Source organism: Falco punctatus (genome assembly GCF_963210335.1).
Source record: "Falco punctatus genome assembly, chromosome: 3".
Classification (NCBI taxonomy): Eukaryota; Metazoa; Chordata; class Aves; order Falconiformes; family Falconidae; genus Falco; species Falco punctatus.
In genome coordinates this window covers 83,401,720-83,425,921 of record NC_137582.1, presented here as the reverse complement: position 1 = coordinate 83,425,921, position 24,202 = coordinate 83,401,720, and the positions used below count along the sequence as shown (strand labels likewise).

At 43.9% G+C, this 24,202-nt stretch overlaps 2 protein-coding genes across 4 annotated transcripts in view; one reads left to right on the top strand and one right to left on the bottom strand.

Moving 5' to 3' along the window:
• Positions 1 to 3,249, bottom strand: part of MARCHF6 (membrane associated ring-CH-type finger 6) — a 49,092-nt gene extending 45,843 nt beyond the window's left edge. For all 3 annotated transcript variants that reach the window (XM_080382052.1, XM_080382051.1, XM_080382050.1), the window contains exon 1: positions 3,216 to 3,249. In XM_080382052.1, coding sequence (XP_080238178.1) covers positions 3,216 to 3,234 — 19 coding nt within the window. In that variant the 5' untranslated portion in view covers positions 3,235 to 3,249. The remainder of the gene's footprint in view (positions 1 to 3,215) is intronic.
• A 215-nt stretch (positions 3,250 to 3,464) lies between these two features.
• Positions 3,465 to 24,202, top strand: part of LOC308061716 (carboxymethylenebutenolidase homolog) — a 29,064-nt gene continuing 8,326 nt past the window's right edge. Inside the window, exon 1 of the mRNA XM_080382076.1 lies at positions 3,465 to 23,966. Coding sequence (XP_080238202.1) covers positions 23,761 to 23,966 — 206 coding nt within the window. The 5' untranslated portion in view covers positions 3,465 to 23,760. The remainder of the gene's footprint in view (positions 23,967 to 24,202) is intronic.

Below are 24,202 nucleotides of genomic sequence, written 5' to 3'. Positions count from 1 at the left end.
GAGGCCCCCACAGCTCTCTGAACCTGCTCATTAATGGTCCGTTGGCTCTCACGGCAGACTGTTCACTTATTCTCAAGTCTGTCAGGAAAAACATAATTTGCTGTACCAAAAGCAAATGAATTCTTTATTTGGAAGAGGATTTCCTCTATTAGCTTACTACAATAAGTTAAAACTAAATATTTTTTTCAAAGGCTAAGACAATTTCTAGATATTCCCATTTGTTTTATAAATCCAAATAAACATGAGTGTAACAATCTGGAGCGTTAAGCAGCCAACAGCTTCAAATCAATAAACCCCGCTGAGGGTCAACATTTACCTTATGACCTACTGTAATGTTCAGAGGGAATTCCACTGTGTAATAAACACTGATTTTCTACTTGCACACACACTTTGTATCCCGTTCTTCATGCATGCATTTTGGAAAGAACAGCCTTGGGTAATACAGTGGTTTTTTGTTCCACTAAAAAATGATTCTCTGCCTATCACCTCTCTAACAGAATGTTCGTCACTAACATCCAAAAGTGAAGATTGTTATTTAGCAACTGTCACAGTTTAACCCCAGCTGGCAGTTAAGTACCACATAGCTGCTCACTATGTCCCCCTCCCCCCCAAGATAGGGAGGAGGAAAGGTAAAACCTGTGGGTTGAGATAAGAGCAGTTTAATAACTGAAGTAAAATATACTATTACTAACAGTAATAATAACTGGAACGAAAAGGGAGATAACAAAAAGAGAGAACAATAAAACCCAAAAGAAACAAGTGATGCACAAAACAATTGCTCACCACCCGCTGACTGATGCCCAGCCAGTCCCAGAGCAACCATCAGCAGGCTGATCAGCAGGCCCCAGCCAAATCCCCCCATATATATATATATATATATATATAACCGAGCATGACATTCTATGGTATGGAATATCCCTTTGGCTAGCTCGGGTCAGCTGCTGTGGTTCTGCTCCCTCCCAGCTTCTTGTGCCCCTCCTCACTGGCAGAGCATAGGAAACTTGAAAAGCCCTTGACTCAAAGTAAGTACTACTTAGCAACAACTAAAGCATCAGTGTGTTACCAACATTACTCTCGTACTAAATCCAAACCACAGCACTGTACCAGCTCCTAGGAAGAAAACTAACTCTGCCCCAGCCAAAACCAAGACAGCAACAAACTGATTTAACTGGAGAGAAAGAGGAGCACCTCTTACCAGGAAAACCTGGTATCTGGCGCCTTCAGGTGCTACAGAGAAGCAACCCTCACATCCATTCAGAGGCAAAGCAGCTGCAGCTACCTAAAGTGCCTCTCTCATCAGAGCTCCCACCATCCAGTTAAGTTTTCTGCAATGCAAGTCAGTCAAGCATGAAACCCATCAGAAACACAACGGCCATAACACTGTTAATAGGCTATCAGTAGTTACAAAAGTCCATTTGACTCTGCAGCAGCAGCAGTACAGGCTGCTTTTTTTTTAATTATTATTAGAGCATATATATAGAATATATAGAGCAACAACATTATTAGAGCATGGATTTCCTCTTCCTTAAGGCATTAACACAATGTTTTCTGCTACCAGTATTTAAAGCGTTCTAACCTTGGTAAGTCTCCTCAGCCTTCTGGCAGGTGTCATGAAACTCTTAATAGTAGGAATTGAAGTTTGAAACTGTAGCAGTTGTGACTTTCTAGTGGCACTTATGGAAAGTGAGTATATAGACTAGTTATTTTCATTCTACTACTCAAGAGATTTTGAGGGTAACATTGATAAGATTACAACATACTATCTAAGGCTACATATATACGTTAAAAGACCACATACAAACACGTAGATGTATAAAATCAGAAAAGTCCAAATTCCAAGCAGAGACTGCTGGTCTACAGAGGTATGACAGAGTGCAGCAAGCAGTTCTAAAAGCTGTTAGATTTTAAAAACACAAAATATTTTGATAAGCCATCTGTTTTCACAGATACTAAAGATGTCAACAGCACAACTCAAGGGTGTTGTTTCTACAACGGTGCCATCTTATTTCATCCAGTTTCACGTTTTTCCAGTTTTTTTCTTTTGAATCCTCTCAAGCTGGAAAATCAAGTGCCACTACATAAAAAACTAGATTCAAAATGATGCCAAAGTAACAAAAGCCAAGACACAAAACACTTTCCTTGGAACTGTCCTGCTACTGCAATATCTATTTGTAGTTATTGCTTAAGATGATAAACAAAGCTCAAATACTGCAAGAAACATAGCACGGCATACATCCTTTATTTATTATACCAAGTCCTGCTTTATGAAAGTCCTGCATCATCAGCTTGAACTGCATATCTCCTCAACATCAACCCAGCACCGCAGAAGTGCTGACAAAACATACCCACATTTGATCTCAAATAAAGCAACGCCCATAAAAATGGAAACTACTAGACATTGCAAAAACATGACTATAATCTCTTTGGCAACTTCTTTTTTAAAATGAGGTAAGTTACTACATATCAGTCTTGTGTAGAAGAGACAGAGAAACCTATCAGCTCCTGCATGTTTTTACAATTTCAATTTTCTAGCGTACATGACAAAGTTAACGTTGCGAAAGCAGCAGCAGCTGCTGAAGCTGCTATTACTGCTCAGCTTAAAGTGGAAATTTAAAACTCGCCAAGTTACAGGACCGGGTATGCCGGCGTCTGCCGGCCAAACCAAAACTGGCCCCTTTTGCACGCCTGGGGGCAGCCCCCTCCTCACGGCCCCTGCCCCAGCCCGCGCCCCCCGCCTCCTGCTTCCCGCGCCGGGCTGCCCCTTCCCCGAGCCCCGGCTGGGCCCCGCGCCCCCGCCGAAGGCCGCAGCAGGGGCAGCCGCAGCGGGGGGCAGCCCCAGGCGGCCCGGCCCGGCCCGCAGCAGCCCGGCGCGCGGGCGGCCCCAGCCGGGTGTTACCACAGCACCGCCCCCCCTCCCCCGCAGCGCCCGGCCCCCAACGGCCGCGGTTATGTAAGGGGCACCCGCGTGCGCGCCAGCCCGCGCGCGCCGCCCCCCGCGGGCCCGGCAGTGGCGGAGAGCGGGGGGAGGGGGCCGGGGTCGGCGCGGGCACCTGCAGCCCCGGTACGCGGAGCCCCCTCCCGACGTCAACAGCCCCCGGCCCGCCCGGCGGCTGGCGGGCCCGGCGGCGCTTCCCCCACCCCTCCGCCCTCCGGGGCGGCCCGCGCAGGGCCCCGCGCGGCCGGGGCTAGCGGCGGGCGCGGAAGGAGCGCGGTACCTTCCTCGGCTGTCTCCATCTTGCCTGGCTGACGCAGCGCTGGCCGGGCGAGTGGTGTGACCGCGGGGGGCGGGGCCGCGCGGGCAAGCGGTGCGGGCGCCGTAGAGACCGCACCACCGAGCCGGCGGGGCCAGAGCGCCGCTCTCGCCGCGGGCGCCTCCTGGCGGGGCGGGAGGCCCGGGAGGCCCTGGAGGCCCGGGGGCGGGCGGCCCGACGGTCGCTGCGGCGTGACCGCCCCCCTCCGGCAGCGCGTGGCCCTGCCGCCGCTCCGAGGAGCGAGCCGGCGGGGGGCGAGTGGGGACAGGGCGGTTGGCGGCCGTGGAGGCGGAGGGACCGGCAGCGTATAGGAAGGGCAGGGAAGCCGGGCAGTGCACGGCTAAAGCCGATGCTGAATTCTCCCCCAGACCGAAGGGAAAGGCCGCGTTCTCCCTGGGTGTCGGCCAGGCTTTGTGGGGCCGGTGTGGCAGTCGGGGGTGCCGAGGCCGCGGCCTTCTCCTGGCCCTGGGAACAGCCCCCTCCGTGCAGGAGGCAGCGGTTACCGGTGTGCTTCTTCACATCGCAGCTCTCCTTCTGGAGCCTGGAACGTCCAATAGAACTAATAAATTCTTCAGTAAACACAAAAGTATCTTTCCGCTTAATCACTTCATGTTTTCAGTTCCTGCCGGCCTAAGTAGCAGAGATGAGGCAGCGACAGTGAACGTTAAAACTTTGTACTCTGCTGGGTGTGCAGAAAGTTATCGGGTGGTCTCTGGGGAGCTGGCAAGGATCTTACTAAGGGAGAACGCAGAAGTTCATTTCATTAAGGGTAAAGAGAAACTCTAAACTGATGAAATGCATGCGCATGTGATTTTGGTTTTCCATTGTGGCAGCTATTTTAACCCTCCTAGTTGACCAACGAGTCACAGCAACTTTCAGCTCTTTCTGCTGTATGACCCTTCGTGCCCAACCAGTCATTAAATCCTTTGCATTAAGGCTCTGGTCGTCACATCAGCAGCAGAGCGGATGGTAGTTAAAGCCTGGACTTAAAGTGCAGAGGTGGCATATGCTCAAGTTACAATTTTAGACCTCTTCCCCCACCCCCCTCCCCACCTTAACCACGTTAGTACCCTTCAAGTTTACCTTCTTCAAGCTGGTGGTATATACAACACTGGCTGGTGTAAGCAAAGGTACTCAGGAAAATGTCTCCAGCAGCTGTACAATTAAAGTGCTGCAATAAAACACGTGTGGGCTACGCTATTATATTCAGCTCTTCTGTGTCCTCCCTCTCAGAAAGGCAAGGTGAAAATCTCCCGCTTATAACTTAAAGAAAAAAATCAGTTTATTTTAAAAGTAAGCTCATTTTCATCTTGACAAATTATCTGGGCTTATCAAAAAAGTGCCACTGTAGTACTGAGGATGAGAAATGCCAGTATATTCAATTTGTCTGAATGAGGGAAAATCCACGAGAACAATGAGACATGGGTCACTTCAATTTCCAAGTACATTTTTAATTTCCCCTCTATTTCCCAAACATGTAACCATTGTTATTCTGCTGTGATAAATACAAATTGAATGTCATAGAAAAGTCTCTGAATTATCATTCACATTCAAAAGACCCTGGCAGGATTAATGTACATAATTCTCCAATTTTGGTCTTTCATGGTAGACTTTTTAAAATTAGATGAAAGCTTTTGCTCATTAGATGAAATGAGTTGTTATATGTTGCTAGTAAATAATTTCATTCCTCTCTGTAACTATCTATTCAGTCATTTAAGTTACCTAACAAACATTACATGTATGCTGTCTTCTCAGCATTTAGAGAAAATTAATCCCAAAATTGCATTCTTACTCAGTGTTTCCATATGGGCTACACAACAGGTTATCAGTAGAAGTGAGCTGAAGGCAGGCCATTACGATTTAAACAGAAAAGAAAAATATTGAATATTTTATTGTCAGTTAACTTAAATCTCTCTCTGCCTTCTTGGTGTTTTTGGTGAACATGTTATTGATCTTCATCTGTCTGGTAATAGGTGTTCTTCGCCTGAGAAATACCCACAGCTTAAGGAGTCTTTAAGTTTCATTAGAGGAGGATGTTAGGAGATTGTTATTAGCTTCTGACTGTCATCAAGGCAAAGAATTAGTGCCAACAGGCATTGAACAAACATACTGAAAAACAATCTCTGCTCCAAATTAGTTATTATCTGGATAAAAGTGGAAATATGGAAATTTTACAAGTGGAAGCCTAGGACAGTTAGAGATGTAACCCCAAATCACAGAAGGTTATGGGAAAAGGAAGGGTGTATTTAGAGTGGGTGTGAGGAGTGGAAAAAAGGCAAGATTCTTTTGAACATGGCATTTTATTTTGGTAAAATATTTTGGCTTTGTAACATTTAAATGCTTAGAAAATATATTGTCTTTTTTCCAAAAGTTCTCTTAAGAGAATACAAAATAAACATTGCAAAATTGAAACTATCCAGCATTTTCACTATGACATTTCCATCTTTTCTCCCATTTTAAAATGACTTCATGAAAATTATTCCCATATGTTTTTGGAGTTATTTTAAAAGTTTGAAGCACTGAAAAAGCCAAAACAGAATATGTTAATGCGTTTCAGTTTTTCTTTAACTGAACATTCCAAAACACATTTATTTTCTTAACGAGTCGTTTAGGTTTTTTCAATGCTGTCTTAGTTCTTTTCCTCAGCTGTCCACCTGACTCTCACCACAAAAATGGTTCAGCTGGTTATGAGCAGCAGGTTACAGGAATGTGGAAAACATAGTGGATTATTTTAAGGAAAACCAAATGGATGTCAGTTTATCCTAAAAAATCAGGCAATATTTGGGGTGAACACATATCTGGTTCCTAAATGAATGAGGCATCATGGCTAGCAAAGTCTAGAGCTTCTATGGCAGGAGAAAAACTGTTAGAGTAGGCACTCTGGTATATAGCACTAAGTATGGCTTACAGAAAATTAGTCTGGCACAATTGGAAAGCACAAAGCTCTATGGACTACAGAAACACTGTGGTGAAAGCCGCTGCCACCCTGGATCTTCCCGGTGCACTGCAGGGCCTGTAAAGGACGTGCTTCCTGGTGACAAGTCATTTTGCCCCGCCATCTCATAAAGCTGCCCCTGCCCAGGAGTGGATTCCTGGCACGACAGAGAAGTGTTCTCAGACGTACTGCATATACAATAACGTGCACTGCTGCACCAGGAGGATGGCCCAGGCTCTTGCACTGATATTAAATACTGACTCTGAAGCCTCATTATTGACCGATGTGTCTCCTTTCAGCTGGAGTTTGCTTCTTGATGAACCTAGGCTATGATTAGTAGCTACCTGAGGAGTCAAGCTTTCTGAATGAAAACGTGACTTGTGATTCATGTTTTGCATACACACTGTATGCTATAAAATGCATAGCAGTACTGCATCGGACATGAATTTAGGGATGGCCATCATGGCTGAGCACCGTCAGGCATAGTCATAGTATAGGCTCCAGAACTGCTTATTTTAGAAATTATTTCTGAGGAGATGCTTGGCTATGCACTGGGGTTTGTTCTATGGAGTATTAACATTTCAACCAAGAAAGTAACTAAGCCCGTTGGAATTTTCAGTGGGAGGTGAGGTGTTGCTTGAGTGTAAAAAAACTAGTCTAAAGTAATATTCCAAGAGAAATCAGTTTAATAGGTTTGACTGAGAAGACAATCAAGGCTGTTTATATATGTCCAGATTTCATGAAGTTAAGTAATGCTTGTATGATTGACACATATACATTTCCATGCAGTAAAGTAGTATTTCCAGAACTTCATGACTCAAAATCTGAAGAATGCGCATTACCAAATTACTGTGCTTAAATACATCAGGATCTTTTCTCATGTACTATTTATAGTGGATTTTCTGTTCAAAACATAGGCTCTGTCAACTCAGTTTGGATCCCGCTGTCATGATGCGAGTGGAGCCGATGGCTGTTACTAATCTACTTAGGATTCAGAGCTCTGTGGCTGCTGTTGCTTGGTGAAGGACCCCTGTGTCCAAAACCAAAAAAACAAAAGGGCTATATTTGTCTTCTGGAATATCCCATTCCTAAAAACTGTAGTATCATTTGAAAGATATGGTTCTTTAAGTAAAACACTTCTGTCAACTTCAAGTGAACCTTTTAGATAGATAGATATCTGTGTCTTTAGATTAGAATTATCCCCACCCCCACCCCCCCTTTTTTTTTTCATACTTCTTGTTCTCCTTGGTAATAGAAGGCATCATGTCAAACTTGTTACCATTGTCAGGTGAATGCTTATAAGTCCTTCTGAGGACATGTTGGTTCTCATGTCTTTAAAAATCTGTGAAAATAGCCTTACAGATGACAGCAGATAGGATTTATCCTCAGTATTTAGCAGGAACAATCTTATTTTGCTAGAAACCTTTTTTCTTGACCTTCCAGATGTTATTGGAGGTTAGGACTGCAAACCAAATTAAATTGAACTCCTCACAGCAGGGTTCAGTTCTGCTTTGTTTAAAACTGTGAGTGTTGCCAAAAAGAGAATGTGTCTATTGTGGAGAATGATCCCCATAGCCACTAGATACTTCCTGTAACGACACCTATGTTACTGCCTCTGCTTCTGCTGCACATGACTATGAAAGAAATATAGAAGGACTTCGACTTCTAATGACTTGTCATTACTTTATCTCAAGCGTTTTGCAGCAACAGGAAAAAGGTTGGCCAGGGGAAAGTGAGCTGTGGTCTAAAGGTCAGAGTTATTACCGGTTGATCAGAGTCAATGACCTCTCTTTTAGGAGGTGGATTTCTGTAGTAACTTTTGCTTCACTGCAGCTTTTGCACTGAGAATTTGGGCATAAACCCCAGCTTTTTCTTGTTTCCCTATAGCAATAATGTATTTGCTGTGTGTACTGCCTTCAGTGTAAGGTCAGTGAATACAGTGAAGGAACCACTTAATGCTTTTGATGTCTGAAGAGGAGAGCAAAATGCTTGGCTCAGTGAAGTAGATTTTCAGTTGGATGACTGACATGGAAAATCAAACACATTTACTATTCAAAATCTACATTTTCTTTGCTCTGTGGATCAATTAAACATTTTGTTACACTCATTTTCTAATGGAGTCATGATGTCAGATGGGCCTCTGCTAGGGCCTCTGCCTTGTTAAAAGTGCTAAAGTGTCATCTCACAAAGATGATGAAACACACAGAAATAGCAGTGTATGGTATTTCTTTCTCACAGCCTTGTCCTCAGAGGGTCTGAAGAGTATCTGAACAGCTCAGCTCACTCAGCATCCTCATTTAGCTCCTGAGAAAAAACCTGTTTGGAATCTGTCCTTTTCAAAGAGGAGTGTCTGAGAAGGTCCCTGCTTTAGGAAGGAGTGTCTGGTTTATCTCTGCTTTAGAAGGAAGAGTCTTCTGAGACCCTGTATTTTCTGAGTCCTTATCAGCTGAGCACCGAAAACACAAATTGCTGTCATAAACCTGTACCAAATTTTCACTGTGGCAAAGGGGGTTTCTGCTCTTTAGTTTTTCCCTGAACCCTCAAGTTTAGTTCCCTTCTTCCTTTCTCCTATTCTCTTACTAATCTTCTGTAGAAGAATGGCTGCAGAAGCATGGCCTTAGAATCTCTGAAGATCTGCACAATCCAGGCCTGGTATTAGAATAGGCGTGTAATCAGAATTGTGCTGAAGTTAACAAGAAAGGTAGCCTTGAGCTATTCTTGAATCCTGAGACCAAGTCATTATGTCGTGCCAACAGGCCGTGGCTGTAACAAGCTACAGCTGCTGGGAAAGCAGGTGCAGGGCCAGGTAAGATAGGGACCGGTATGGGAAAATGGGGAGTAACAAACTACAAGGCTGAAGCACAGCAACACAATTAGCTACATGGATAGAATGCTTATTTTAGTCATGATAATTAGGGGCGTGAGAACCGCGCGAGTTTAGACACTACTAACCAATTATATTTCTGCTTTACGAATATGCATGTGTATCAGTTCTATATAAGTAGTGTTAGAAACTGATAAAGTTGAGCAAGATGCGTAACTCATATTGAGCGTCTTCTTGACTCTGGCGAACCTTCTTCCAACATTCTTTTATCAGGAAGAAAGCAGGGGTCTTCAAATTATAGCCTTGTGAGGGCATGCCCTCTGTCTGCTGTCCTTACATACTCCTCGTCCCCCTGAGCCAGTTCCTGATCCTGCTTCTGTGGAAGGGACAGGGGAGAATTTTGTACAGTAAAGGACAGGGAGCTCTGTGGGAGGCCCGAACCTCACAGTAGCTTCAAGGAAAGCAAATGGACAACTCTGTTGTCCTCCCTCAATCTTAGACCTGATAGGCATAATCTGAAGCTGGGCAAGCAGAGTTTCTCCTCTGCAGTGGGGTCCTGCCTTGCAGAAGTGTGGGAAGAGCAGCCAGGAGCTACACAGATGCCAACCATGGTGGAAAGGATTATGGTGAATAGCATGGCCAAGGTGAGTGTGATAAGTTGGGAGGAGAGGGGTGTGCAGGTGACTGAGAGGACGCGGGGCTAGGAGGGAGGCTAGAAGAAGTCAAGAGCTGGTAACAGGGGGAGATCCTTGAAAATGGGAAAAAGCCAAGTGTCACAGCCATCTTCAAGGTGGAGAAGGAGAATCGAGAGAACTACAGGCCAGTCAGCCTAAACTCAGTCCACAGGAAGGTTATGGAACGTGCAATGAAACAGCCTCATGGTAACAGAGACCTGGAGAGCAGGAGCATGGGCAGATCCAGAGAGGTGACGGAGCTCCAGGGGTGCCACAAGAGGGCACCTCTGCTCGGCCCCGGCAGGGGCTTCCGTGGCTTGGAGAAGAGGGTGCCAGAGATGGAGCATCTCTGGGCTCTGCAGTGGGCCAGCCAGGCAGGGACCAGGGTGGTAGGCACCCGGCTGAGGGTGTCTGGCAATGTGATGGGTCATGAAACAAACAGCTGTCGATATTGGGAAACCTGTTGCCTCGAATGCTGCCACCTGATTAAGCCTATTACCTGAGCAGGAGCAGCCCCAGGGCATTTCCAAATGTCTGAAGTCTTCAACATCGGAAGCAGCATCCTGCACAGCTGCCCTGCACCTTGCCAGCGCTGGTGGCAGCTGAACGAGTGAGTCACCAGGGGCTGCGGATCTGCTGTCCTGCCTCAGGCTGCCGTATTTTGCTGTATCGTCTGTCACTAGAATTAACCCCAGATCACGTCCTACGACTTCCAGAACCCCTTGAGCTGAGTGACCCATTGCCTGTGCTCAGCTGGGGCTGGAGGTGGTTGGGGAGAAACCTCTGGGGACCGAGTGCTTCCCCCAGGAGCACCTGGGCGATGTGCCAGGGGCTGACAGCCTCTGCCTCCACTCAGCTGCAGAAAGTGCCGTGGTCCTTCAGCCCCAGCAGGGAGCAGTCCCTCCTCCTGCCCCAGGGACTGGCTTTTGTCCCTCTCTTCCAGGGTGATGTGGGAAGAATGTGTCGGGACTTTCTAACCTTGCCTTACTGCTGAGGGCCCAGGTAGGGGTCACCATCATCCTAATGACATTCAGTGAATTTTTGGTTCAAATCTAGGAAATTCTGTGCAAAATGCTACCTGCTAAAATGTCCTGTTGGCAGTATCAAGCAGTCCAAAGTCAAGAGGAAAGAGAGAGGCTTTAGCTTCCCACCAGGGAGGAGGCAGGGGACAGGGATGGGGTGTGGGACTGCTCCAGCACTGACACACCAAATGGCCTCATGTGAGGAGCCTGTTGGATGAGCCTGACTGTAAAGGACTGGATCTAGTCTGGCAGCATGTCAGCGCAGCCTGACTGAGCAGTGCGCGTGTGTGAATTGATGTGTCCTCACCAGCGGCCTTTATCTTGCAACGGCAGGAGGAAGCCCAAGTAGGTTGGAGAAAGATGACCTGGAGCTGTCTAGTTTCTCTGAGCAATGGGGATCTGTGAATGTAGGTGAATTGGAAATCTGTGCAGCAAAGACAGCTTGTGCTTGGTTTTCTGCTTTAGATTTTCTCACTGCAGTCCAAAATTGGGTTTTGAAAATGTATGCTTATGTACATATGTTGATGTACTTAGGTTAATACATCTTTCATGTTTATATCTGAAATGTTCTTGGATCGTGTGTGATCATGCAGTACACTTTGGATCGGCTTCTAGATTTTAGATGTAGGATCCATCCCAGATCAGCCATCCTTACCAAAAAAGGGTTGAATTTAGAAAGACATGTGATTAGAAAGATATCAAAGACCTCTTTCTGGTTTTGAAAACCCATCTTTATAATATGCAGAGCAACAAACCATTTACTAAAATGTAATGATAGTTCAATGACTTTTCCATCACGCTTTCCCTGCTTGCTGTATTCCAGTTGCTGTATTGATCTCTGTCAGTTTCTTAAAGGTAGTTACTAATGTCCTGCACTTTAGTATCACATATCACAGACACTCAATAAGATGCTTTGCCTACTCATTTTCAGGTATTTAATATGACAATATTTTATTGAGGGTTGGAAGCTGAAAGATACAAATTTTTACTCACTTGAGTATCCATCCTAAATCCATTGTACTTAGAAAATTGCCATATGTGTTAAGTGTTGTGCTCCATGGACAAATCAAAGTCCCTGCTGGAGCCCAGGGAATAAAGTGAATGGGGGCTTGGGAAAGTGGTATGCATTGCAGGACCGGGACCTGTAGGGGCTTGGCTCTTCTAAGCTTCGCTTGAGCTTGGCTTCTTCTTCAGCATCTCAGACGTGCTTGGGTGTTTTTTAAATCTGAAGCCATCAAGACCCATATTTTTCTTGTTTTCAGAAAAAAAAATCTTCTTTTTAAAATATGCATTTAATATAAAGGGAGAGCCATTTAGTACAAAGGAAAAGAAAGTTAAAAGTGTGACAAGGTGGTTATAATTGTTGACTTTCAGCTGCTGTTGGGACATCACAGAAAGATGAATTCCTCAAAAAAGATACCATATTTAAAGAATATGGAGAGTTCCTAATAGCCTTTGAAGTCTGCAGGTTCTCTGGGAGGTTTTCAGAAGTAAACAAGACAACTGCCAGTAGTTCAGCTGCCTGAAAGATGAACAGAAACACATCAAGAATTACTCTGAACTGCACCCAGGTGAAATGTGCAAAATCAAGTTTGCATTTAGGGAAACTGGTTGTTTCCCAAACTTCACAAAACCTTTTAATCCCATCAAAGCAGAAAACATAAAACAGGCCTTTTAACAAACCTATATTATAAAATCATCTTGCATGGTAATGAAGAGCTCTAATTACAAATGCCAAGGCAGGAGTCTGTTGTTTAATTTATGAATCTATTTGCATAATCCACAAGTTCACCGAGAAATGTGCAGTTTCATCACTGTTCTTCTGAGTCATGCCATGCTTACTGTTTGCTCTCAACTCACGTAATATGTAGTAGTTGTTCCTGGGAATTCATTTTACTCTCAGAGCTTTATATTTGAAAACATTGGCATTTACATCTTTTCTCACAGGGAAGAACTTATCATGATTATTGCATAATATACAGAAATGGTTGTGTTCAGCTAAACCATGGGTTTTAACTCTGAGGAACTGAAATGAACTGGCTGTGATTTATTTTTTTTAAGGATAAATACATATCATCAGAAAAATCCATGTGATCAAAATTCAGTTTTGGTGCCACTTTTGAAGAAATTTCAGGGAAAAAGATCAGCAGCAGGCACTGATTTTTGCTGAAAACCAGAGAGGGAATGCTGGAATAGCTAGTAGTATACTGGTGTCTGGAACAAGTGGAATCAGGCTTCTGGTTCCTGCTCACACAAAAATATAAGTAGCTGTACAAAGGCAGGATCTCCCAGAGAAGGCAGTGGGTAAGAAGTAGCCATGTGGGTATGGCAGTCTCCACACGGATGAGCATTGTGGAGCAGTAGCTTGAACATGGATCTCTGACACAGCCTATTCACGTTAAATCTTCAAGGCCGCACTGAGGGCATATGTCTTGGATAGAAAGTCCTGGGTCCTTCCTTCAGGACCAGCCTATCCAAGACTTCCTCCCACAGTGTTATTCCTATCACCTTTATATCAAAGTTTTGTTTTTTGTGTGGATATTCAGACAAATGCTATCCCATTAATGTCAATCTATCACTTTCCCATGAGAAAGAGTATGTTACGGTAGAGGCTCCATGAATTCCTTCTGTGGAGAAGATGGCTGATTTCCCTTTTTTCTCTCCCCGTCTTTATCCAGATCAAAAGCTGGAAGATCACCCATACCCTGGAGAACTTGTTTGTTGTTAGTATCTGGGCTTACAAGAAGGTTTGCACAAGGAGGAAAGGAAACCCACTGGGGTCTGGCTTGGTAGAAGCAAGTGGTGATTTCTCTCAAAAAAATTATTTGAGCTCCCCAAGCAAACCTACAAGCAAGCTGTGAGATTTGGGGAAGCTAATAAGTTGTGGTGCAGACTGCTGGTCTCTTTGAAGACAGGCAGGTGACTGGGGATTTGATTTCAGCTTGCTGGGGAAGGGTTTCAGGTTTGGGTTGTTTTTTTCCTTCTGTAACCAGGAGAACAGGCTGTAGTGAACAGACAAACCTGGCCTGAGGTCTGAGCTGCAGCTGAAGACAGGGCTCTGGAAGGGGCCTGCCTGCTGGCAGCTGCTGTGTCAGGTACAGGACAGGCCATCATCTCTATAGCTTCCTGGGGAAAAAAGGGGAAAATCAAGGCGCCTTAGTGAGGAACCTTGCGAAGGATTCAGTAAGGTGCCCCTAAGCTTTTTCCCTCATGGCCCATCACTTATCAGCTTTCTGAGATCTTGTCAAACAATGGAGGTCCATTTGTTTCAGACCAGAAGGAAGCAGTGTGCTAGCAGTTGTTAGGGCTGGAGGTGCTAATATCAGCCCTTAAGGCAATCTGGTAAAGCCTTGAAGTTTCCTGCTTAAGCTCATGCTTTCTCCTTGCTGAAACCTCCAGTCTGAAACTCACTAGTTCACAAATGAGCTGTGGTAGAGCGAGCCTGGGAGTTCACTCCTTGTGGGCACAGCTGCTTTGGCACAAACAGCCCTTGCAAAAGTTTTAACTCTCCAGGTGGGCAGAGGCAGCTGTCTGGGTGGGCAGGGGGAGACAACTGCTTCCACACCACCGCATTTGATGCCACACGCAGCAGACATCCTCTCTGAACCAGGCAGGGTGGGCAGTGCCTGCAGCTGGGTTTGCCTCCCTGGCCCAAGCATTGCCTCCCACATGTAATGCACATTGCCCGCGTGCCTGCCTGTGCCCACCTGGGCAGCACTGGGCAGGAGACACATGGTGGACTGGCCCCTTCCCTGCCCAGACCCTTTCTGTCTTCTGAGACCCTCCATGATGTGTTTATTTCACTGTATGCTCAGGGGCTCTTAGGGACTGATTTTGCTAAACTGGGAGAGACTGTAGAGTAGGTACACTCACTCCCAGCACAGACTCAAACATTTGCAGGATTACACTGAAATGTAATTTCTTTCTGCTAGGTCAAAGTTCATTATTTTGCTTTAAGAAAAAAAGTAAGAACAGGTGCTCTCTGGAAATTTATTTAATAAAGTACCTTAATTGCTCTGAATTTATTTATGTATGGTAATTACCTTGTAACATAATTAGAAGCTCTTTTATTTACTTTCCTTCAACTTGCTGCTTTGATGTTGCATTTGGGCGTCTGTATTGCTTTGTGGGATACAGTCCAAAGCTGCCTGGATCCAGACCAAGATTACTAAGTGTAGACATGTTTGCAGAAGTCAAGCAAACACAGGGAAAAGTTGTTTTTTTTTCCCGGGAGCTCTGGAGCTTTAAAATTTTGTAGTTTAAAACACTGATTCAGTATAGTAATTTTTTTGCCAGAATTGTTCAATAATTGGTGACAATACCAAACATTTTCCCTGTTTCCAGTTAGGAAAAAAACCATAGTGGTCATCTAGAAGTTGTACAACCTGTGGGGGATCATATGTCAGTGGAGATTTTTGGGTCCTCTTGGCTTTAAAAAGGATCTTTTTTTAAATCTCAGCCAGATCAAACTGTTCAAGTGCACACTAAGAGTTTACAAAGGAGAAGCCAGACTTCTGCTCATGAAAATTGCCTCTTCTGAAAAGTGGGGTAAATTCTACTGGCACAAAGAGCAGCTTTTTATCCAAGGCAACTTATCTGTACTGAAGACCAAAATTGTGTTTATATTTTAGCACAATCACAGCTCCAATTACAAGCAAACAAAATTACCCCCTTCTAGCTGATTAATCCCAGAAAATTCCTGAAATATAAAATGAACATTGGATGAGTTTTGTATGAGATAACTCATACCAAATAAAGAAAAGGAAAAGAAAAAAAAGTACTTGTGCCCTGGAGCAAGACAGACCAAATGTATCTATTTTAAAATCAACATTTTATGGGGAAAATTCTGCATACAAAATTCAAATTTCAATGACTAAATACATGGAATTACTTCATCCTTGAAGGTGATTGTCTGAATGGTGGATAACTGAAAGGAAAAGTACTTTTTAGTAATTTCTTGATTCAAAATTTTTGTAGTTTTACAGAAGAAAACAAAATATTTAGTAAGAAAAAATAATAGACATCTTCTTAAATCATGCATAAAATAGATGTTCAGGGTTTTAGATAAGGAAATCAGACCTTAATCCATGCAATTATCCATGTAATCTTAACTCTATTGTCTGCTTATGTCTCTATTGATATTGTTCATTGCAATAGTAATGCAGCATCTGATCCGGGGTACCTATTTTGGAGCCGTTGCTCCAAAATATACTGTTTTCCTTATATATTGTTATTAATATTCATTATTATTCGGAGTCATGTGCCTTATACCAAAATTCCGTTTGAAGTGTTTCTTAATAAAGTGATGAGCTACTGAATAACCTAGAAACACCTGAACAGTGTTAGGTAATTTTCATACGCCTCTTTGCATGTCACCTGCAATATTAAAATACTTTTCCTGTTATTGTTTTGGCATCATTACAGTTTTACTCCACCCTTTTTCTATAAAGTTCACAAAACACACCCTCTGAAATCCCACAGGCTCTTTCAGCAAAAATAGGAAATTTGAGACTGACCAGTCACAATTTATTTTAGGTAAATATTTATCCAAACCAGGCATGAGAAACCCAGGAGCTGTTATGTCAACCAGTTCTACATGCCAACAAGCAAATTAGCAACATACTTATTTGAAAACAATTTTTTGCCGATCATCCTTCTGTCCCTGTGGTCAGAGCCATACTTTTGATTTTAGGGAGGAAAGGAGTTGTATACTCTGAGAGCTGACCCTAGCCAGCCCAGAATAAAAATGGGACACTCAGATGGACATTAAAAGGGAGAACCAGAAACCACTTGACACCAGTGGCTTGAAATAACTTACAGAAATGAAGCAGAGTGGAAAGCCAGGGAAGGGGACAGATGCAAGGGGGAGATAGCAAAAGGGGAGAGATGATGACAGATCGAGTTCACTATTTTTTAGCAGCAAGTGGAAATGCAGGGGAGTGGGAGCATGGCAAAAGATACAAAGATTAATAACAAAGAAGGAGCAGTTGCCCTGGCCTGGGTCCTGGTGCCCTGTGAGGAATGGTGGGTGCTCTGCTTAGTGCAAGGAACACGGCGGTGCCTGCCAGCACCAGATGAAGCAGATAAGGTCACTCCCACAGAGGCGACTTAGGAGTCTTTCTTCTTAGACACATGGGAAAGCATGGGAAAGAGCAGGGATATGCCTCACTTCAAACTGAATCAGAGAATTCCTGGAGATTTTTTTAATGCTCCAGGCAAAGGCAGACACGAACTCCAGAGTACCACGCTAGGTAAATGGTAAAGAACAAAATTGTTTCAAGTGTGAGACTAGTTTTCACCAATGACAGTGAAAGTATCTGTACATGTAAACCTTCTGCCAAGCCTTGATTTTCCATAACAAGAGCTGGCCCAGTTTCCAAGGGTCTTTATTCAAGCACTGACTAGAGGCTGAAGCCAAAACCAGGAAAATGAAATCAGATTTGTTAAGCTGTTTCTCTTCCCTCCAAAGTGATGACTCAGTAGATAAGTTTAGATACGCAGCCTTTTACTAGATGGAGGAAAAGGAATCAACATACAGAGCAACATACAGAAGCAAAACCCCCAAACCCAACTCCATCTTATAAGCCCACTTATCAAGCTCTCTTCTCAGTGATGATGTGTGAGATGGACTAGCTATGCTCCCCTGCTGTAGCCACCCCACTCCCAAAGGATGCCTCTTGCTCTCAGGGCAGGTGTTGGATATGGAGCCCTCACTGTTGTTACAGCTGGCCTCGCTGAGCTGTGCTGTTCAGACCCCATCCCACCATGCCTCTTTGCTAACCCTTCCTGAGAGCCTCTCTGCCAGTTCCTCACAAAGTACCCTCAGTGGTGGTAACTCCTTAGCAGGGCTGCTATTGCCAGCAGGACCCATGCAAGAGGAGAGGGGTCCTCACCATCCCTCTGGCCTCATCTGCAGCTTCTAGGCTGCAAGCAGAGCATCACTTATCATAGGTGCTTTGAACAGGTTTTTCACAACATAAATATAACATTAGTAATTATAACTTTCTGACAAGTCTACTGCTACCAGAAGCACTCCAAATACTGTACCAGGTGACAGTAAAAGGGGCATGTTTAAGCCTGTTCGTTGGTCTCTCTGTTGGACTCTCACTTCTGCACTAGATACCAGCAGAGTACTTGCCTTTCTGGGGTTTTATCTATCAGTAGTTGTCTGAGAGTTTCTATTTTGCCTCGGGACAACAGGCTTGCATGTCCTAGGATCTTGTTGCTTATGTTAACATAAAGCTAAAAATGCAGCCAACAGTCATGAGGATTTACTTTAAGGTTTTATTCCACACCCATTTCTATAAAACCAAGAGAAGCAATTGGAGCAGTATTGGTGCAAACCTTCGAGGAGAAAAAAAAATAAAACCAAACAAAAAAAAGCTGTGTGTTTCAGGTGAAGGAGAAATTCAACCACTATGTGTTTGAACAGGTGCATCTGTTGTGCTCACTCCAACCCTTCTTTGTCTTCTTCCTCCTTTCTTTTTCTTTTTAAACCCTAAAAACAGAGATGTTCACAGCAGGCTTAAAAAAATAAATGTGTAAGATGCTTGAGACTGTAGGACATGCACAGGTGCAATGAACTCCATAATACTGAGTCCATTACAGAGGTGATTATATCTTAGAGAGAAAGAGACAGACTTCAAGTATGTGAGATCTAAATGATTTAGGATTTGCAGGTCAAACATAATCACAGTGTGTAGGCAAAGGCTTGCATTACAGCAGAGTGAGTCCTTTAGTCTCCTTTCACCCTAACCACCCCCAATCAGAGATGCTGGGCACAAAGACAGGACTCGGTTGTGACATGCATGTGGGATCAGATGTCTGCTTCTGCTGGCCCGATCTGTTCCACAGGGGACCACAGCTTGGATGGACCCAAGTTCTGCAGAGGCAAGGTAGGAAGACAGTATTTTGGTCTTGTAGATCTGAGTACAGCATGCCCTCTCAGGTCGGGTTACGCAAGCTCAAGCAAGATGCTGTTAATATCAAAGTAAAAATGGGATCTTTTCAGTGAACTCTCCCCACTCCCTCCCTTGCAACACAAGCAATCTTTTTAATGGTTTCTTTTACAATCCTGATGTGCAAGGCTACTGACAGGTATGACAGGACAAACACCCTCTGTCAGGTCGTGACAAACCTTAATTTCGAGTGGTGTGTGGCTCCCACAGCACACAGAGGTGGGACTTATCTTACCTGAGTGATGATGCACTCAGCACAGCAATCTACACCTGCACTAGGTGAGGTGGGTAGACTGCCATTAAACTCCATGATGAGCACAAGTGGTGGCATCTAGGGGACCATCCATTTCATTCTAAAGAAGACACCCATTGAGTGTGAATCACACCCTAAATTTTGATGACAACTGTGGGAGTGTAGTCACCTTGCTGACATGTAGACATCCTCCTTGTAAATACCTGAATTTTGGTGAACTGAAACCAGCCATCACCTGTTTTACATAGTCCTCAGATTACACAGTGGTCACTACCACACAGAGTACTGCTGAGGATCTACAGAGTGACTGTGGGACTTGTTTGTCATATATACTTAGGATCAAAATTTCTTTATTGATCTTTGACTTGAAATGACATTGTCATTTTCTTTGAGGTCTTTGGTCTCTCTCATTCCTCCCTCCCAGCATACACACATCAAGAAAATTAAATGCACAGACATCAAGAAAAACTAAAGCTATAGTAGGCATCAGCCTGAGGGCTAAGTTCCTTGCATACAAGGCCATTATGGAAATAGGAACGAAAAATTTCAATGAGCCACCATCAATAACAACCAGCTCAGACTCAAATGTTTTTAACTTGTTGAATGCAAGTCTAACCAAAAATAACCTGGAACACTTTTGGACTTGTTGGGAATACTTGTGGGTGTGGCTGTAATATGTTTCTTTTGAGTGCTAGGGAAACTTCCATGTTTTTATGCTGCAAGTTTGCCAGCACAGATTAATCTTAATTTGGCACAAATTCCATTAAAGACTTTTATTCTGAACAATAAAAGTGCATGACTGCACTATAAGAATACATCTCTGAATTTAACAATGCATCAGCAAATGCACCACTGATGCTAAATGCCTTCGCTATGAATGTTGCGGTGTAAAGATTCTGCAGTATCTTAAATGGTTGCATCACACACATCATTCACTTTGTAGTGTACAGGTCTGAAAGGGAAGTTCTCCCAGAAAACCGAAGTGTGCTGATAATAAGACTCAGCAGCCTTGTTTCAACATCTCTGTACTATTTTGTTAGAATTTACATATATTTAGAGAGATAAAAAAATAAGAGCAGTATAGTGTTTGTGTGCATCTTGCTTTGCACACTCCTTAAATAATGAATAAATAAAAGGTAGGGTGAAAGGCAAGCGATGCGGAGCCTGCTGCACCCTGCCTCTCTGCATGAGCTGTCCCCACCCCTTCCGGCCGGGATGACTCCTGTGCTAAGCCTCTCCTCCTCACCTCCCAATCCCAAAGTCTGCACAAGAGTTGAAGAGAGCACCTGGAAACTGGATAGGCAGCAGCAGGAGCAAAACTGTCAGCAGAACTGGTTTTCTTCTTTTTGTGTCTAGAAAGAACTAGCTGGTGTTTCACTGAGCAGAAGAGGCAAGCTGGGCTAAAGCAGGATCCTGTACTCCAGGTATGTGATGGCAAACTGGTCCACAAAGACTGAGTTGGCAGCAGAGAACGGCTAACTACTTTTAACTGTGCTAAAAGGGAGGAATCTGAAATTGCAAAGCAATTAGTTATAGCTCTTTGAAAAGGCAGGAAACATTCAGCAAAAAACACTCCTTTAAAGAGAGACTTTTGTTTTGGTTTCAGTAAAAAAATGCACAAAGTCAACTATTAGGGAGCAGATAAGGTGAAGATAAAGGGTGTCAACTTTGGGAAAGACAGATTGCATTCTGAGTGCTTGCTGCCAACTGTGGCACAGCAATAATTCTGAGGACACTGGTAACCATTTCATGTCCACCAGTAGCAAGATCACATTAAAGGACCATCCTAATTTCTTTTGCCTTTATGGTAATGATCTCCCATTCTATTCCCTGTTTGGCCCATTAGAGCACTTACCATTGAAATAAATTACTGCTGGAGTTTAAAATGTTATCACTGGATGCAGGAAAAAGGAAGAGATGTCACCTCTTGGCATGACTAGTCCAAGGTCCTGCCAAGCAGCACAGCACTTTGAGGTCATGTGCTCGTACTCAACTTTCTGAGAAGTGGGGATTATCCTTAGGACTATTTTTGCCCCTGTTTTGCCTGATTGTTTTTTAAAGATTTTTAGCCTCACCTTATAAGTAAGGATTTGGTTTTTCCTATTGAAAACTAAGACTCGGCAGGATTTAACCATGTGATTTGTTGCTCCCTTAAAATGTAGTAGTTCAGGTCTGTCCTACACCCGAGGGAGCCCAGGTGTGCCTTGTGATAACAGTAAATAACTCTCCTCAGTTTTTATGTTACTTGCACAAAAGCTGAATTGTATCAAGACATCCAAGGGAGAGCAGGACTACTGGTGAGAAGGAGAAGCCATAAGAAGGCCTTCTCTTAATGAGAAGAATGTCATCAGACTCATGGACATCAGTCTTTTTTTCCCTGTTGGCAGCAGTCAGTTTTTCTCCTGCTCCTCGCTTCCCATGGGGCCCTGTGTCTCCTCTGTGCTGAAGCTTAGCGATGAGGAGCAGGATGTAAAGCTGAGATGCCGCCTGCTTGGAACTGTGCCACAGGGAAAGCAGGAAAAGGAAAAGTGTAATGGCTGAAATTGGTGGGAAGAGGGAATGAGGTGAGACAGGACAGGTAGGAAATATCCTGGCTTGTTGCTTTGCCACACCACATTGCGTGGGACAAACTGGGCGGGAACAAATAAAGCTTCTGACTGAACAGGATCCCATTGAAGACTTCTAAGCAGTTCAGGTGTGGCTATTTACTAACGTGCTGCACAGCCTGGTGCCTGGAGAAGAGCCAGCTGAGTAGGCATCCATGAAGATAAGCCAAAAAAGTGATTTCTGGGAAGCAACCAACAGATAGAGAGTAGCTTGTTTCACAATTATTGCAATGCTTAATGCCTCCTAAACACTACTTCCTTGAACGGGACACCGTAGGTTGTGCCCTTCTGAACAAAAGACCTTAGTGGAATAAGATCGTGGCTGCCATCTCAGAAGCCAGTGGTGTTAGCTGTCTTTGGGAGTGTCTCTGAATTCTTCAGGCAGTCTCTTGCACTTCAACAAGTTCATTCATCTTAGGTTAAAAACAAAGAGGTAGGAAGCACTTTTGCATGAACGGACATCTCAAGCATTTTCAGGTGTATTATGGGGGGATTAAACTAGGAGATACTTTCCCATGCATGTTACAACTTCCACCTTCAGATGATGCCAAAACACTGGAGATTTTAATCCTGAAGTTCAGGCTACTTTAAGCTTCCTAGAACCAACCCTGACATTCAGATGTTGAGAAAGGTGGGAGAGCAATTAACAAATGTAATCAGTTCTCAGTTATCAGCACAGGGGATTACTCACAATGTGAGATCATCCACCTCGTGGCTATTTCTGAAGGAGCTTGATTCTAGCAGCAAATCCACAGATCAGTTCCTGTATCTCTCTCTACACCATGGTGTCAGCCAGGGGTTACAGCTGTAATGGAGCATATTTGCTCAAACACAGTGCTGGCCCTGCCCAGGATGGGGAGACATGAGGAAGAATGATGTCTCTGCACTGCACGTTGGGAAGGCTGATTGTCTTGGGTATAAGGCAGGCTAAACACATACAAAATTTGGATGCTGTTATTGAGCACAAGCTGGGAACTGTTGTGTGAGGCATAAGCAAGTGGTGAGTCTCTGTGTCACTGATTCTCTGTTCTTCAGTCTGCCTGTGCTGTGGTTCCAAATGTGTCCATGTTGCCTAGGCAAAATTTCCCATTACTCAGTGAAACCTAGCTCTCCGCTGCTGTAATTAATAGAGAGCTGAGGAAGGTATACGTGTTTTCCAGGCTGTGCTGCACTTCCATGAAGACTAGATAGTTTTCTGATGTACATGTTACAATGCAAACAGAAATAATAGGCTGATGCAGAAATGATGAAGTGGAGACAGTCATAATGTATATGCAGGTGTGTGTACTGTATCCCCAAGTACAGTTTCAAAGTCAGTACATGGCTAGGAAATGCTACTATTAACAGTGCCCCTGCAGACTTAATTGGATTCCTTGTATAGATGCATTATAACACTACTTTTAATTACAGGATCACATTCTACTTTTTTGCAGAGTCCATTCCAAGCTCCTGACACAGAGTCACAATGACTTTAGACTTTAATCTCTCTAGTACAGCTCTTGGCTCATTGTCTGTAATTGCTATTTTTGGAGAAGGGACAAACCCAAATACTCTCGCCTGTTTTGAATGAGATTTGCATTATCTGCTTGTTTTCTTGCAATCCCTTTCAAGGGCATATGGGCCTAAGGCACTGGAATTTAATTTACAAATCCACGCTGCAGTCCTTCACCAACTGCACCTGATACATAGGCTCCCAGAACAGCTGTGATGCTGCTACCAAGAGCACAGATTAGCTGGCTGGCTGGCACCAGCACTGAGAGCATCACCGAACACTGTACTTTTCTGTAGCCGTTGAGTGCTGTGGTCCTTACCTATCACATAATTCAGAGAAACCAGCATGGGATTCCCCATGAAGACATGCATGATGGCCCATGCCTGGGGACAGAGTGACATCTCAAGTCATACTGCTTCACACCAGTGCTGATGGAGCAGCATGTGAGCAAAACAAACGTGCCACGAAAGTCAGGACCTACACGTGCAGGTTGTTTGCAGTTTTATAACTTTGCTTCTGGTATTTTTCTTCTCAATAACATATAAGGGGCTAAGACATTTTTCACTGGACCGTTGCTTTTGCTTTTTTCTGCTCTCCTTTCAGACAAGGATGTCAATGCTGTTTACAGAAGTTACTGAACTCCTTTCTGCAGGCCACGTTTGTCTCTATTTGCCCATAATAATGTGTGTTAACAAATCATTTTGACTTTCTTGCTCTCTTTTTTTCCCTTTTTCTAGGTTTCCAAATGGCTGATCCTTTTCTATATGATACTGGAGAAAGATCTCGATATGGGTGCCTTGGACATGAAGTACAAATTGAGCACATCAAGGCATATGTTTGTAGACCATCTTTTTTCACAGACAAAGCTGTGATTGTGATTCATGATATATTTGGATGGCAGTTCCCAGATATTAGATATATAGTCGATTTGATTGCAGGTCATGGATACATGTAAGCAACTGTTTTTCCTGTCTTCCTCTTAAATGCACTGATAGATCTCCAGGCCCAAAGCTAAGCAGGGCATATGGTATTTCCCATACACATAGGGCAACCATACCGTTTCAGTCTGAGTTAATAAAAATGCAAAGGGACAAAATGTTCCTATGAGGTCACTAAAAATGACCCATCAAAAATGGCTACCTGAGCACAAAGCCACAAGCAGAGTCACGAAGTGCCAGTGTTTGTGC